Here is a 17,579-nt window from a genome sequence, read left to right as displayed (position 1 = left end):
AAGGAATTTATTAGAAAGATAGTGGGGTGCCTCAGAGAACTGAAGAAGGGGCTGCACATACAGGTCTCGGAGAGGACAGACAACTAGAGCAACCCCGGGCATCTCAGCAGAACTTGTGGAATTTGTCTGTAGGGTAATACCATTAGTTGACTTGTACTCCCTGCAGAGTATTAGTCTCTATTCAGATTTCTAGTTTTCAAGAAATAGAATGGGATTAGCTTAGCTTGGGTCCGGTGCCCAAACCAGGACTAGTCACTGTGGCTGAGGGTAGGAACCAGCACTGTGTCTAGCCAGCGTGAGTAGGTGCCTGTTCTGTGATCAGAAGAGCTAGATCTGAAAGTGAGGTGGAGGGAAGTGGGTATACAGCCCAGAAGGCAATTTTGCAATGGCTCAGAAAGGGGGTGGGTTGGGGACAGTGATCAGGAAAGAGTGGAAGTTCAGAGATCAGTTAGAAGGCTGTTGTGTTGATCCACATGAGAGGTTATGGTGCCAGAAGTAGGTACTGTCCACAGGGATAGAAATATGCACATAGACTTAGAGATAGTTAAGGGGCAAAAAGGAAAGGTCTTTGCCATTGGACGTTCGGAGGTTTACGAGGATGTTTGAGGAGTTGAGGCTGACCCGCGTGTCTCTGGCTTGGGGCCAGCTGGTGAATGGCGGTGTCTTATGTGGAGACAAGCTAGTTCAGGAGAGGAGTAGGGCTTTCACTCAGTTTTGAAAATGCTGAGTTGGCATACCTAAGCAGACCAGGTTTAACTTAAGAACACTTGGGTATGAACAACTGTTCCCCAGTGTAGTGCTTGTGGGATCCAACACAGCCATCAGGGCCTCTCATTCCGACATAGTGCCATGTGCCGGCATTGTCCCTCTCCTGCCCTGTCCTTGGGCTACTGGAGTCTTCCCACAGTAGTGCCGTGGAAATTCGCAAGCTGCACCCCCTCTTCTGCTCCCATGCTTCACAAAGGCTCGGGTCTAAGCGTATGCTGGGGATTGTACCTTGCTCAAACTCAGAAAGACTCCAGAGCCAGGAGCATTTAGACCAAATGCTGCTCTTTAGGGCTCTCTCTTGGCTGTTATGGTTAGAAGAGGCTTGCTATTTTATGATACTGTTTTCTTTTTTTTTTATTTCTTTTTCTTTTTTTTATTGAGTTATTGACAGGTTACAGTCTTGTGAAATTTCAATTGTACACTAATGTTTGTCAGTCATGTTGTAGGTGCACCACTTCACCCTTTGTGCCCACCCCCCACCCCACCTTTCCCCTGGTATCCACTAAACTGTTCTTAGTCCATAATTTTAAATTCCTCATATGAGTGGAGTCATACACAGATTATCTTTCTCTCGCTGGCTTATTTCACTTAACATAATTCTCTCAAGGTCCATCCATGTTATTGCAAATGGAATGATTTTGTTCTGTTTTGCAGCTGAGTAGTATTCCATTGTATATATGTACCACATCTTCTTTTATGATACTGTTTTCTTGACAGTTTCGTCTCAGTTTGAAAATATTTACAAATTGGGGACTTCCTTGATTAAAAAGTTAGAGTTGGAATTTTTTTAGTTACAGTGTTTTAATATTAATAGTATTCAGTGTTGTATATTAAATGGGTCAAGTCTAACACCAACAAGTGGTTCCTTCGGGTACTTAATCAGTGCTCAGAAATCCTCTGGGTGAATAGTTCTCAGTGGGGCTAGAAGTGCTCCCTAAGGAGCACCTGGGAATGTGTGGGGCATTTACTGTTCCCCCGATAGTTTGACGTAAAGGACACTAGGTGTTGAATCGGCCAGGCTAGGGGTGCTGGGTGTCACAGGGTTTGCATCCTCAAGACTTTGGTGTAGGTTAAAAATTTTAAAAATGGAAAAAATCTTTTTATAGTTATCTGAGCATAGCACCTAATTCTATTTTAGGTATAATTGTGGAGTACTTTTACACAGTTTCAATTTACATAGTGTTTTAATAAACGCTAAGTTTTCCTGGAATGCCGTGTAATTTGTAAATTGAGTAAAGAATAAAGTTTGGGATTTTTCTTTAAGCTTTACTCTCTTAAGTGGTATTAATTGTTTTTACCCTATTTGAAGCTCAAAGCCTGCCTTTCAGACAATGATCAGGATATATTGAAAAGGTTTTCATTTTGTTTTTTGTTTTTAAAAGAGAGATGGTTAAAAACTAAACTAATGCTTTTTCAAGTGAAATGGGGCAGAGACCCTGGGGAAAGCATATGTATAGGAAAAAAGATGATGAACTTGTTGGGTTATAAACGTCTTTTGTAATAAGAACCTAAGAAGAGTATATGAAGATGGAGAAATTCAGTAGCAGTTGATAGATTGGGTAGAACCAAGTTGGGTGAAATTGCCCCAGAGTTTTTGAAAGGCCAGAGAGGAAAACATATGCAAGGACATTGAACAAGGTATAAAGTAGATCTGTGTCCATTCAGAGAGTATTCTATGGAAAACATTGATCCTGATTTTCTTTGTATCCGTGGGAGGCTTATAAAGGAAAAAGCATAGCAGTGGATGGACGAAAAAGACCCGTTCTTTTACCAGGGCACCCAGTCTGTAGCTGGAGATGATGCAGAGCTGTAGCTCCCTCTGCTGGAGAGAAGCAAACCCACTCGTGCGTGGTGAATAAATGAAAGCGACCCTCTCTGGAGTCTTAGTGAGCCAACCAATATTTATGAGGTACTTACAATGTGCCAGGTAGCACCTTGTCAGGCTCCAGAGTCCAAAACTTAGACGCATTCCCTGCTCCCACCGCGTTTAGCTCTGAGAGGCTTTCTGCTTTTAAGAAAAAGACTTTAATTTAGCTAGTGTGCTTTTGCATTTCAAGTTCCTTTCTTAGATTTATCCTTGAGTGACTTTTAAAAAGTCATATAACCTCTCTCTGAGCATCTTTCTCCTTATCTGTAAGGTGAGAATGACAGAGCCTCTCCTACAGGCTTGCTCTAGTTAAACTTTATTAAATGCCTAGTGTGTATGCTAGGCATGGCACAAGGGCCATAAGATGAGTAGGAGTCTAGTTCCAGCCCTCAAGGAGGTTAGAAACAGAAGCGGTTGCAATGTGAGTGAGGAGGAGTGCCAGATCTAAACAGGAGAGTAGGACTGGAAAAGGGTTAGGACAGGTTTTTTGAAAACCTGATGCTTCATGTCAGTTGTACAAGGATGTTAGAGTCAGTGAGGGGAAGACGGGGAAGATCTTTCAGGCTGAGGTGTCAGTATAAGCAGCAACATCTAGATGCGGGCCTGTGTGGTGTGTGCGTCACTGCTGGGTTGCATATAGTGAGTGGCGGGGAGTGTCCAGAGATGAGGATTTGGGGAAATAGATGGGCCAGGTGATGTAGGGTTTGTATGCTTCCTGTAGGGGCTTGACTTTGTGCTCAGTGAAGTAGAGAGCAAGTTCCTTAGAGAAACACCAGGTTCCCTGGATCACTTGCTGGCTGGGTCTCTTGGATTTGATTGAAGGAGGCCAGGCTGGCGGCAGGGAAGCTAGTTAGGAGGCTGCAGCAGCAGACCAAGAGAGGAATCATGAAGGCTAGAACTGTGGCAGGGCTAACAGTGCGAGTGAGCTGGGGCGGACGGACGCATTTGAGAACTACTTAGGAGTTAAAATTAGCAGAAGTGGATGATTTGAAGATAAGGAGTCAAGGATGACTGAGACCTTTCCAGGGTTAGGTAATGTTGCCATACCTGAGAGAGGACATATTAAGAGGAAGAACCAGATATAGGCATAGCGGGGAGAGGGACACTGGCTTATTTAGTCATCTTGAGTTTGAATTGCCTATTGAGATGTCTTCATAGAAACAGCCAGCAGACAGTTTGCTGTATGACTGGGAAGTTAAGGGGAAAGATCTGGCTGGTGTTACTAATATGGAGGAAGTAGTGGAGCCGTTAGAGGTGATGAAGTGATCAGGGAGAATGTACACAATAAGATGTGCAGGGCCAGTGTCAGAACCAGGGGAGTTGCCATACCTGAAGGCAGGCAGATGAAGAGGGTCCTGCAGAGGAAACAATGATGGGATGATTAGAGAGATACAAGTCTGATGGTCTGGAAACGAAGGGAATTGAATTGAAAATTTCAGGAGAGCATTGTTGATGAATGTCAAATGTAAGATAAGGATTGAAAAATATCTTCTAGATTTGTTTTTTAAGAGGTGATTGTGACCTTAATAGGAGATGTTTCCAGATTGCACTGAATTGAAGAGTAAATGGGAAGTGAGGCTGCGCTTGAAGAGAGGAGAAGGGTGAGATAGGAGCTGGAGGAACTCAAGATAGAGTTCCCCCAGTCACCCTGCCATGTGTGCCCCCTTGTCTATCACGGCACCCTGTTTGTTCCTTCACAGTGCATGGCAATCAGTAAAGATTTGGGACACACAAAAATGTCAAATGTTCCCCTCTTTTGGATTTTAACTGCAGTGACGTAAGTTACTTTCTTAGAGAGAATTTCTTGTCCTGGGATTCCGGCTCAGGAGCCTTCCGTTCTGTTTCCTTCTCCCAAGAGAGATCGCAGCTGCTTCCCAGGGTTTGTGTCTGTGGTGTAGGACTGTCCCTGGTGGGAAGGGGTAGGAGGGCCTGCTTCTCACTCACAAACAGCCTTGGCACTTCCAGCTTCCTTCTGCATTCCATTCCTATATCCTTGAAGAAAGTAAATCAAAGCCAGAAAAATATTCTTGCTGGAATTTTTCTGCATTGAGTGTTGTGTGGGAAACCTAAAGCCAGCTCTGATGATTAGGTTTTAGAGTGCAACGTGAGAGCGAAGCCTATGAGTGTGCCCCCCAGGGAGTGCTGGGCAGAGCACAGGGCTTTACAACTCACTCTGCCTTTAGCTTGTCTTAGATGAGTTCTTCCACCTCTCCAGGCGCTAAACTCCTTCCCTGTAAAGTAGGCGGCCATCCTAGGTGCCTGTCAGTGCCACTCATCTGCCATTGCTGTCTCTAAATGCTGCCAGCACCCAATCTGTAGTGTTGGTGTAACGAGCAAAGGTGGTGCATTGTTTTCTTGTTTTTAAAGATTAACCTCAGATCCTTTAACCTAGAAATGCTGTTATCATCCTAAAAGTGACTGCTCTATAATAAAGAAATTAGTTAAGGAACTTTCTTGTAGTATCCTCAGTGAATCAGGGCACGGAAGTCTTCATTCATGGAAGCCTGCATTAATTGCTTCTGAGGGCTTCCTCCATGTCAACCGAAGATCCGTTTATTATTCTTGGGTGGAAACTTGGCCCCGCAGAGTCCTGGGAGGTGACTCAGTCGGTGTGTGAGGCCTCAGAAGCGCTGGCCTTGCTCCTCCCTGCACTATGTGTGTTGAGGACATCTGGGACAGAAGGAGCCGTTCGCACTGGTCAGCCAGACAGAGTTTGGCTTGCCTGTTTGTGAGCTGGGCCGTGCCATGAGGAAGATAAAATAAAGACAAGCTGCTCAACTCCTAAGTGGTGAAGCATTCAGAGGAACCTGAAAAGAAGCTCTGTGAATTCAAACTTGTAGATAATGTCGAGGTCCCAAAAGGTGCAAGCTGTCGTTTTATGGAAGTTCACTTCTTTCTCTGTTGATCAGTTATTCATTTTTGTAAATATTTTTCTGGATATTACAAATACTTTAAATAAGTTTGTGGGTGAATTTCTTAACTTAGTAAAATATACAACCCCGCTCAACAGGATGTGAGTTACGACATTTAGGGGGGTTGTCTTATTGCTTCAGAACTGTGGGGTTACGGTGTAACACTCCACGTCACATGATTTGACTGAATGCAGAAAAGGAAACCTTCGACTTGCTTTCATTGGCTCAAATATAGCTCAAGGCAGCAGATATGAAGTTAAGAGGAGGAAGTCCTCTATGGTATAGGAAGCAGGAGCTTTTAAAGATAATTCACTGTGATGTGAAACTGGCTTCCCAAGCCCTGATAAATGAATGAAAATAAGAAGAGAAGTACCAGAAAGAGATTCTTATTCTAGAGCGAAGAGAAAAGGGACGTGGAGGCACAGCAGGTAAGGTGCTGGAATATCGCCTTGCGCCTGCAGGGGTGGGGCTGTGTGTGCAAAGCGATGGGACAGACGAGTGAAAGTTTGCGAGAAGTAGTAATGGGATGGCCTGGACCAGCCAAACCCAGGGTGTTTGTTGTATTTCTAGACTCGTGTTCCTTATGGCCTACCTTTCTCAGTTATTTAAAAGATATTTGTCTAACCTTGCAGGTACAGTAACAGAAAGGGTTTGGAGTGGGTTTTAGTGGCCTTTAGCCGTGCTAATTAAAGTTTTCTCCTGCCTGCTGCACGGGTCACCGTTGAGCTTGTTACTTCCTGTGGGTGTGTGTTTTATTACTGAGTATATGTAAAAACAACTTTATGTTTTATTGGTTTCAAAGCAAGAGTGGGTGAGGAAGGGAGGCTGTACCCTTATGTTTGCAAAGAAAGTATTAACAACCTTCATAATGCTTAGTGCCATATAGTTTACAGTCCTGCAGAGACTTATACTGTAAGAGTCCTTAGTAATGCTTTTTTGGCATTTTATTACATTAAGTATTTTTTAACCCAAATTCTATCCAGGGTCTTAAGAAAAACAAACAAGCCTGTGCTGTTTAAAACTATGGTTAGTGAACTTTCATCTTGCCATGGTGGGAAAAAGGCAACTATAACTAGTTGAGGAGTTAGTCTCACTCACTAACCTGTGTAACTCCATTTGAAACATGGCAGGCCATTTTTAAAGGAACCATAATGCACCAAGTCTACATTTGTAAAACATTTAAGAGGTGATTACTCACCCCAAAAGGGTCTTCTGCCTTCCACCTGATTTGCCTTACACAGTGAATTTCCTTGGAGATTTAAATGTATTTATGAAAACATTTATTTTATAGTTCGTGATAACCTTGAGAGAAATATGCCTGTGATATAGATGGGGTGATGCATAAGGGAGTTTCTTATTTTATATATGTTATTTTATATATATATATGTGTTATATATATATACATACACGCACATAATCATGGAATATGGAATAGTTATAGTGACCAGGAGAACAGAATTATTTTTTTCAGGAACAAGAAAGAAAGTTCCAAAGAGGATGGTCACTTTAATTTGGTCTTTCAATTAATAAAAAGGGTACACACTTTGGTTTGCAAACAGGCAGTGTTCATGGCTCATAGAATAAAAAATGAATAAAATACTCTGGATAAACATACACACTTGGTGCTATTTAAAAATTGCATACAAATAACCGAACATAATCAGATCATCATGAATGCTTTCAAGTTTTGGGGGACAACCAAAAGGAGGCGTGACCTATAATTCTTAGGGATGGCACCATTTAGCTGGTGATTTTTGAGTTGGGCTTTGAAGAGTGAGTAAATTTCAACATTTAAAAAATGATGGGTCCTAGGCAGAGTTGGCAACAGGTTGAGCAAAAGTTTGCAGGTCAACTTTACTTCTCTGTTCAGAATCTTCCCCTGCCTTTCCATCTCACCTGGACTGGAACCTGGAGTTCTTATTCTGGCTTGCAAGGGCATACTTGATCTGTGCCCTGCCCTCAGGCCCCTCCTGCCTTTCAAATGCCCTGTCTTTTCTGCTCTTTCCCGCTAGGCTGTGAAGCAGAGGTGATGTCTCCCTTGTTAACTCCTGTATTCCCAGTACCTAGAGCACGAAGTGCTCAATAAATGAGTGTTGAATGAATGAAAGAAATTCTAAAGGCATCTAATGTGTGAGGATGTAAGGTGTGTTTGAGGGGTGAGAGTGACAGGGAGTGCACATGGAGTACTGGTCTTGAATGCAATATGAAATTTTGGGGTGATTTTGCAGTGAAATGATATGGTAACATTGCCGTGTAAAGGATGGACGGGGAGGACCGGAGAGTGGATATTGCAACACCATATGAAAGGTTGTGTTAATGATTCCTTCATTTGGTTGATATTTGACTTGTTTTCTCCATGAGAAGCACTGTGCTAGGTTCTGGCAATACAAAGATGACTAAGAAATGGTTCCAGTTGATGGGACCAGATGTGTGAGTGTCCTGCAGCAGAAGTTTCAACAGTCTCGTGACGGGGCCTTGAATCCGTCATAAGGATGGGAAGGAGTCTTAAGTTTCATTGACAATTTCTTGATGTCAGCAGCTCCAAAAGTTCCCAGAGAAAAGGTAAAGCTTTTAGGAAACTTTAAAAAAATATTTTTAGTTTTATTTTTTTAGTGCAGAGGCCTTACAGTGATTTTGAATTAGGTCTTGTCCAAAAGTTCTTAGCAATACATTGATTGATCCATTCATTCTCAGAACAAAGCTATAATATAGGAGCAATGCTCCCATAAATGCCTCTGTCCGGTGTCTACACTAGGACAGATTTTAGCTCCGAGTTGGGTGTTGCTTCTGGGGCATAGTTTATCAGTCTACAGAATGGAGATGTTGATGTCCTATAGAGTGATTGATTAAATTAAATAAGGTGATGTCTAGGAAAGTATTTTATATACCAAACATTGCTACAAATATATAATGGTCCTCTTGGGGGTTGGGGGATAGGCACTTTAGCACCTCAGATGAGAGTTTGGGATAGGATATATAGCACATGAGAAATTGAAAAAGTAAACTTTACCAAGTATTCTCAGCAGGGGGAGAGAAGAGGCAGATATTCTTTTAGCAGTATATTTATAGGGCTTAAAAACTGTGCTAAAAGGAAGTTTCTTTGCTGCTGCCAAGCAGCTTGTTTGCAGCCTGGGAAAGTGTTTAGACACCTAGTTCTCTGGGTCAGCTTGTGCAAGTATGTCAGACTTGTAAGGAGAATCTTTCTCCCTTGTTTGTTTATTCGTTGAGCCTGTTTCCTCTTGAACACTTGGGTATAGTTGAAAGAGCTGGGTTTTAGAGCCACCAGACTTGGGTTCACATTTTACTTCTGCCACTTCTATGATTCTGAACACATTATTTACTATCTGAGTTGCAGATTCCTCCTGTGTAAATGGCCGTAATACCTAATCTGTGACTAATGAGGATTAATTTAATGGATGTAAGAGGATCCTAGTTTCATATTTGGTGAGATTTAAGAGGTCAACAAATGTTCCCTCCCTTCCTCTTTTTTTCTTGTGGCAAAATACATATGACATAAAATTCGTCATTTCATTTTTAAGTATAAACTTCAGTGGCATTAATTACATTCCTAATGTTGTACAAACATCACCACTATCTATTTCCAAAACTTTCCATCACTCCAAACAGATACCCCATACCCATTAACTCCCCATTCCCTCCTCCCAGCCCCTGATAACCTCTAATCCACGCTCTGTCTCTATGAATTTGCCTCTTCTATATATTTTATATAAGTAGAATCATACAACATATGACCTTCTGTGTCTGGCTTCTTTTACTTAGTGTAAATGTTTTTGAGGTTCATCTACATTGTAGCATGTATCAGAATGCTTTTTATGGACGAATGTTATTCCATTGTATAGGTGTACCACATTTTGTTTATCCATTCAGCTCTCAGTGGACACTTAGATTGTTTCCACCTTTTGGCTGCTATGAATAATGCTGCTAGGAACATGAGTGTACAAGTATCTGTTTGAGTCCCTGTTTTCAATTATTTGGGGTATAAACCCTGCAGTGAAATTGCTGAGTCATGTGGTAATTCTGTTTAATTTTTTTTTTTTTTTTGAGGAAGATTAGCCCTGAGCTAACTACTGCCAGTCCTCCACTTTTTGCTGAGGAAGGCTGGCCCTGAGCTAACATCGTGCCCATCTTCCTCTACTTTATATGTGGGACGCCTACCACAGCATGGCGTGCCAAGTGGTGCCATGTCCGCACCCGGGATCCGAATTGGCGAACCCCGAGCCACTGAGAAGCAGAACGTGTGAACTTAACTGCTGCGCCACTGGGCCGGCCCCTCTGTTTAATTTTTTGAGGGACCACCAACTCTTTTCCTTCCTTTATTTTTTGTTTTACTCTGCACCATTCATGTGTGTCTCCTTTGAGATCCAGAACTTCTAGAATTCAGGGTTCTGAGCTAAAAAGAAGCCAAGTTCTGCTTTGTATCTGATCATCTCATGGTTTTTCTCTTCTTCTTCGCATCTCCACAGATGCTGACCTCTTTAAAGTGTCCCACGCCTGACTATACTGCAAAGACCCTCTTCTCTTTCCTTTGCTTTTTTCCTTCTTCAGTCTTCTCAACCCTTCTCTTACCTTTTCTTTCCCTCGTTATTTCTTTCCCTTTCCTTTTCCTCCTCTGCTTCTGTCACCAGCCCCTATCTTCTCTAAAGCGATAGCAAGGAGGAAATCTGGCAGGAGTTGATCCTTCTTTTCCAGCCAGTCCCGACCTAGAGTTGCTGTCTTCCTTGTGGAGAGAGTCCTAGAGGTGAGTGATATCCAGAGGTTCGATCACACCAACACACAATAAACTTATTTAAGCCAGACTTTCGGAAGGGTTAGTCCTTGTAATAAATAACAGCAAGTATTTGGGGAAGGTTGACTGGAAGATAAGAAAATAGCACCATCCAAGGGAGGAATTCAATCTTCAGGGCTGCCAGCCTAGCATACTGCTAGGAAATCATAAACATTAATTTTCCATGGACAAACCAGCCAGAAATAAACCCCAGACTACCAAATCAGATGTAGTTTCCTAGTCAAAGAAGTTGCTTTTCGTTCCCTGTAAACCTGATTGACCTGGTCAGTAGCTGAAAGTCAACATTCAGTTTTATTTTACTTATTTCTGAGACTATTATAAATGTCATTCATTGTGTATCTGTTGAGACACTACTGGGAAATAAAGGATGTATCCATGTGTCTTAAGAAAACAGAGTGTGCACACACAAAATAGGTAAAATTGTAACAGAGCTGTATTTAAATTTAGGCAGTAGCAATGAGCTATTGATAACGGTCCTAAGGAGAAAATGAGCAGTAGCCACAATATTGAAGTTAATTTTAATGATTTTTTAAATACATGCGCTAGCAGAGGGGAGGTGGGAAGAATATGAGACAAACAGAATAGACAATGCAGCTGTGGGAAGGGGATAGATTTTGCCCAGAAGGCTCCCTGTATACCCTCGCCCTGTAAGGGTGAGCTCTAAGGAAGTAATTAGATTGGAGAAGAAGGAAAAAAGAGAATCGGAATCCAGGCTTTCCATGACTAACCCCAAGATGACTAAATCAGCTACTGAACGTGTCCACAGGATTTCCAGGACCTTAAAAGAAAGGGACGTTAACATTTACTGAGGACATACTTTGTGTCGCAAAATGTTAAAATGCTTTCCTTCTGTTTTTTGGTCCTTGACAGCAGGTATGGAGTTTTATTATGCCCATGTTATGGATGAAAATCTAATCTGCAAGTGAAGAAATTTGCCCTGGCTAAGAAGAGAGAGAGAGCACCAGAATTCTAGTCCAGGCTGCCACTCCCCTTGCTCTGTGGTTAGAAATGAAAGGATTCAAGGATTCCTTTTTTCTTAAATTTGGACAAGCAATGCCTGAATTTTCAGTGCCTTCTCCTCAAAATGCTTTCTGGGCTACTTTCTTTATTCAGTAAACAAGGTTTATTATATTATCTAGAATGGTGCTATCTAATAAACATGTAATGTGAGCCACATCACAAGTATAGTTTAAAATTTTCTTGTAGCTGCATGGAAAAAGAAACAGGTTAAATAAATTTTAATAATATATTTTATTTAACTCAATATGCCAAACTATTATCACATCCAAACTGTATACATATTATGTAATCCTATTAAAGAATTATTGAGATAGTTTACTTTTGTTGAACTAAATCTTTGAAATCCCGTGTGTGTTTTATACTTAAAGTGTATCTCAGTTTGGTCTAGCCACATTTCAAGTTGCTGCATGTGCCTAGTAGTTACCAAATTTGCCTGCATAGATCTAAGAAAAAGGTAGTGAGACTCGTCCTAAAAATTCAAAGGTAGAGGCTCTGCTTTGAAGCCATTGGGGAAAATTATGGTGGTTCAGGAGATCCGCTTCACCTAAGAAGGAAAACTCTGGAAGAAAGGGACCACACGTAAAAGGCATAACTGCTCTTTAACAGAAATTAAGGATGTTACCATATCTTGTAGGACGTTATTGACTGAGGGGCTATTTATGGAGAGCAGGAAAGTCATACCAGCCTTTATCACCACCACCAGTAGAGACCACAGGAAAACTGTGTGGTGTTGACTGCTGTGTGCTGAACCATATTTGGGCGTGGGGATGACATGTCCTGGCAAATCTACTAACCATTAAGAACAGAAACCACAGCCTTTAATGTATATATACATGTCATTGCCAAAGAATTCTTTTCTCTCCAGTGCGTAATGCCTTTTTCAGTTGGAGAGCTGTAATGTCTGCTTGAGGAAATAACCATGAGCAAACTGCCTTATATGGGAATTTCCACAGACCTCAACTCTACCCCGAACAAGATAAATGATACTTTCAGACTTCTATTCCAGCAAGACAGAAATTGTTTTAAAATGTTCTTGGAATTTCCCCTTCATTCTCTTTCTTCCTTTGATTCTGCCTACTTTGTCGTCTTTGTCCCACTCAACTCCTGTCTTTCAATCTTTTCCCATTATCCTTACTTTTTTTTTTTGTAAAGCTGTGTGCTGGCAGTAAGTGTACCTGGGTCCTGCTCTTGGCTCTTTTACCTACGGGACTTCAATTTTATTCTTTTGTCTGAAAAATGAAAAGAATTAGAATTAGAGTCTTGTATAATCCTTCAGGGTCCTCATTTTGCAGCTTCTAGCCTCATTTTTTTAAATCATGGTGAAATACATATAAGATAAAATTTACAATCTTGAACATTTTTAAGTGTATAGTTCAGTGACATTAAGTACATTCATATTGTTGTGCTTTCATCTCCAGAACTCTTTTCATCTTGCAAAACTGAAACTCTGCCCATTAAGCTATAACCCCCTATTCTCCCTTTTCCCCCGGCCTCTGGTAGCCATCATTCTACTTTCTCTCTATAGATTTGACTACTCTAGGTACCTCATGTAAGTGGCATCATATAGTATTTGTCTTTTTGGGTCTAGCTTATGGCACTTAGTGTAATTTCCTTAAGGTTCATCCATGTTGTAGCATGTGTCAGAATTTCCTTCCTTTTTAAGGTTGAGTAATACTCCATTGTACGTATGTATCACATTTTGTTTATCTATTCATCCGTCAGTGGACACTTGAGTTGCTTCCACCTCTTGGCCATCATGAATAATGCTACTATGAACTTGAGTGTACAAGTATCTGTTAGCATCTCTGTATTCAATTCTTTTATGTATATACCCAGAATTAAATTGTTGAGTCATACGGTAAATCTATTTCTTATTTATTTTTATTTATTTATTCATTTTTTTGATGAGGAAGATTAGCCCTCAACTAACATCTGCTTCCAATCCTCCTTGTTTTGCTGAGGAAGATTGGTCCTGAGCTAACATCTGTGCCCATCTTCCTCTATTTTATATGTGGGACACCTGCCACACCATGGCTTGATGAGTGATGCATAGATCCGTGCCCGGGATCTGAACTGGCGAACCCTGGATGCCGAAGTGGAGCATGGGAACTTAACCACTATGCCACTGGGCCAGCCCTTATTTTTTATTTTTTTGAGCACTGACGTACTGTTTTACATAGCCACTGCACCATTTTATATTCCCACCAAGAGTGCAAAAGGATTCCAGTTTGTCCACATCCCCAACATTTGTTCTTTTCTTTTTCTTTGGTGATTAGCCATCCTAATGGGTATGAGATGGTATCTTGTTGTGGTTTTGATTTGCATTTCTGTAATGATTGGTGATGTTGAGCATCTTTTCACATACTTATTGGCCACTTGTATATCTTCTGTGGAGAATAGTCTACTCAAGTCCTTTGCCCATTTTTTAATCTGGTTGGTTTTTTGTTGTTATTGAGTTGTGAGAGGTTTTTCATAGATTCTGGATATTAACTCCTTATTAGATAAATGATTTGCAAATATTTTCTTCCATGGGTGGTTTTTTAATTCTGTTGATTGAGTCCTTTGATGCACAGTTTTTATTGTTGATGTCATGCCATTTATCTATTTTTACTTTTGTTGCCTGTGCTTTTGGTGTATATATATCCAAGATTTCATGTCCAAGAAGTCATTGCCAAATTTAATGTCATGAAGCCTTTCCCCTGTGTTTTCTTCTGAGTTTTATTTGTTCCATTCGGAGTTTATTTTCTGTATATGATATGAAATGAGGGTCTAACTCCATTCTTTTGCTTGTGGATATATATTTTTTCCATCACCTTTTGTTGAAAAGACTTTCCTTTCCCCGTTGAATGGTCTTGGCACCCTTGTCAAAAATCATTTGACCATATTTGTGAGGGTTTATTTCTAGGCTCTCAGTTTTCTTCCATTGGTCTGTGTGTCTGTTTTTATGCCAGCACCACACTGTTTTGATTACTGGAACTTTGTAGTTTTAAAATCAGGAAGTGTGAGACCTCTGACTTTGTCTTTTTAAAGATTGTTTTGGCTTTTTGAAGTCCCTTGAAATTCCATACGAATTTTAGGATGGATTTTTCTGTTTCTGCAAAAAACATCATTGAGATTTTGAAAGGGGTTAGCCTCATTTTTGAAGTCTGTAAAGCAAAGGTCATATTTTTGCCCAGTCGTTTAATTAAAGGGAGAAGAAGTTTCCACCTATAGCAAAGTGTCAAGAGCTGGAGGTTTGGGGACAACCTTTGGTGTACCTGGGTGAGGGGAGGCCCATGCTAGAATAGTTCCCTCAGGGCAAAGATTAGGAACAGGGCGTGATCTCCTGGCATCTGCTTGCAGGAGTGCCTCACAATATGCTTAAGGAATTGTGTCGGGGATCTTGGCTGTCTGCTGCAGACACACTAAGAGCTGATACTCTTTTGACCTCCCTGTGACCTGGTAGTAGTATACTGAGTCCACGCCATTCAGTGACCAACATTGGTATAGTACTTGATTTTCCTTCCCAGTTCTTGTAATTGAATAAGCAGCAAATTCACTAATACAGACCAGATCAGTACTTTCTGACAGGTTGCTAGTGTGTGTGCTTGTGTGTGTGTGTGTCTGCATGTGAGAGAAGCAGGGAGAAACACTCTATCTCTCCACCCCCACAGCTGGAAGAATTTCTGTATGCACCTTTTCTTTTTCTCCCTCTTTTCTTTTTCCATAATGCAAACAGAAGTGCTATTCTTTTAAAGTCTTCTCCCATGTGTTCTACAGATCAAGTCCTAAACTGTTTCTTAGATATCCTTATTTATCACAATAATAACTACCGATTATGAGTTCCTATTTTGTGGTAGGCTGTGCAGTGTATGTTTGTGAACTTCCCCTTGAATCTACAGGGTATGCTGTATTACAAATTAGGACCTGGTGTTTAGGCAGCTGTCTCAAGGCCCTCCAACTAGTAAATTTTCCAGTGTATCAGTTCACAATAAACTAAAACAAATATCTACTTTCCCCAAATTTATTAGTTTACAAATGCATTTTTTTTTCCACCAAGTGGGTCTTAGATGTGATTTGAGAGGCACAGAAAGCTCTTTCTGCTCAAAAAATATCTCCTGCTGTAGTTGAAATTTCCATATTGCCAGTGAAAATATTAAAGGTAACTGTCAAGTGAAGATATTTTGGGGGGAGTTATACTTTAACCATTAATAGTTTAGTTTAAATTAGTTTGTCAGATTTTTTTTTTACCACAGCTTTAATAGAATTGAGGAAATTTATAACTTCTTAGTAAGCAAAGAAGAAGGAAAAATTGATTAGTATTGTATTTAGAGGGAGAGATTGAAGGTGGGCAGCTGGATGGTTAGCATTGCAGGTGTCAGGTCAAAGATAAAATACCTCATTTGGAGTTTTGCTTAGGATGAAGTCCCGATTGTTGGATACTAGCAACATGGGGGGGTGGGAGTCCTTTGGGGAGAAGGGAGGGTACTTCTGTTCCCTGGGCACAGCAGTCCTTTTCCTCCTCAGATGTTTAGCAACCACAGTCTTCCTCCCTGTGCTGGTCGTCTTGTGGGGAGTGAGGCTCAGCCAAGCAGGCGTATGCAAGTCAGATGATCTGTTTATTTATTCTGTCATTTGTGCCAATGTAGGCAGAGTGGAAGCTGACAGTCTGTTTTTCCTATCATTGTAAACCTAGCCCCAGTCCTTTTAGAAAGCTATGATTGTGTAGGTCTTTTGGATATTCACTTCAAGAAATGTGATGTCCAATATTTTGTTTGAGTTAGCATTTTATAAAGAAAAATCTGTTTTCTCAATCTAGCCCACAGCCTGTGAGTTAAGAATAGTTTTGACATTTTTAAATGGTGGAAAAAACAAAAGGAAGATGTGAAAATTATATGAAATTCAAATATCAGTGTCCATAAATAAACTTTTCTTGGAACACAGCCACACTCATTTATTACTGTTGTCATTGCCTGTGAGCCCCGAGAGCAGGCAGGCTGGTCGCAGCAGAGACCGTGGGCCTGCAGAGTATACAGCATTTGCTCTGGCCCACTGCAGCAATGCTGGTTTGGTAGATCAGCTGTAGAAGAGTTGTAGCAGTTTTTAAAGACATTGTTTAACACCATCAACTTTTAGACTGTTTTGCATTCAGATCCTTTAGCCTCTCAAATTAAATCCAGTTCTGTAGAAATGACTAGATATTAACATTTTAGTTACATTGAAACAAGTCTTATCCTGATCACCATCCTCAAGAGCGGATTTTTTGTAACTATCATTAACTAGCTTCCTTCCCTTCTGTCCTGGAAGAAAACTAGAGAATCGCCAGACCCTCCCCACTGGCTTCTGCTCTGTAGGGCTGGACAAAGGGGCAGGGGAGCAAGCTAGGAGTCGAGTCTGTTGCACTTGTGGGGCTGACCTGAGTTGTGCAGAGCACTTGGCAGTCTGAAGTTGAATCTCTACCAAGTAAGAACAATTGACCTGTGGAAGTAGATTTGATTTCTTTTTTGAGCGGGGGATTTTAATTTATATCATTCTTTTTTTGTTGGAATCTCTTTGTTTGGTGGTTCTCCATCTTATGAATCTCAACAGGATACTGAATCTTGCTCCCACCTGAGCAGCAACAGCCTCTCATGAGCTGAGGCACAGGCATGTGGTGTGGGCTCCAGCTGTCAGTGCACCTGCACTCGACTTTGACTTGAGAGCCAGAGATGCAAAGGATTAGGAACTGCCTGCAGTAATGTCTAGAGAGCATGGCTGTAGCTGCTTTCATGGGCAGCAGTGCATCCAGAGTGAGCAGCAAGGCCTGCTGTCCAGGGATGGTGGTATCAAAAGTCCTGTGGTGCTGTGTGCGCCCAGAGAAGCAGGTCTCGTGACAGACTCCCCTCAGTGGACAGGATGTCATTACAAACTCCGTTCTTTGTGGATCCTGGAGATTCTCTGAGCAACACGATATCCTTTATTGAGTCTCCCTTCTGCTTAAAATTAACCTAAGGTGGTTTCTATTGTTTGCATCCTAGAAACCTGTGTGTGTCGAGCTGAAAGAAGTGCCCATTCAAAATATCAATTTTTTTGTAAATTTTTAAAAATTTCTTTTTTGGGAAACTTTTATTTATTCCTTTCAATATCTTATATTGTTCACATTTTCCTCTTTATTCATTCCACACATATCTACTGTGGTACCTGCTATATGCCAAGCACATGGTTAAACATAAGCAGAAGAATGTA

General features: G+C 41.1%; 1 protein-coding gene across 7 annotated transcripts in view; it reads left to right on the top strand.

Moving 5' to 3' along the window:
• LIMS1 (LIM zinc finger domain containing 1) overlaps positions 1–17,579 on the top strand; it is a 158,399-nt gene that overhangs the window by 49,644 nt on the left and 91,176 nt on the right. Inside the window, exon 1 of one of the 7 annotated variants that reach the window (XM_070511508.1) lies at positions 5,232–5,975. The exons of 5 other annotated variants lie outside the window; for them this stretch is intronic. In XM_070511508.1, coding sequence (XP_070367609.1) covers positions 5,899–5,975 — 77 coding nt within the window. In that variant the 5' untranslated portion in view covers positions 5,232–5,898. Of the gene's footprint in view, positions 1–5,231; positions 5,976–17,579 lie in introns of those variants that run through there. One more of the 7 variants, XM_014829944.3, reaches the window with a different exon arrangement.

The sequence above is a fragment of the Equus asinus genome, chromosome 6 (genome assembly GCF_041296235.1).
Source record: "Equus asinus isolate D_3611 breed Donkey chromosome 6, EquAss-T2T_v2, whole genome shotgun sequence".
Lineage (NCBI taxonomy): Eukaryota > Metazoa > Chordata > Mammalia > Perissodactyla > Equidae > Equus > Equus asinus.
Note: the sequence above shows the minus strand (reverse complement) of the source record. Positions and strands in the feature narration are given on the sequence as shown.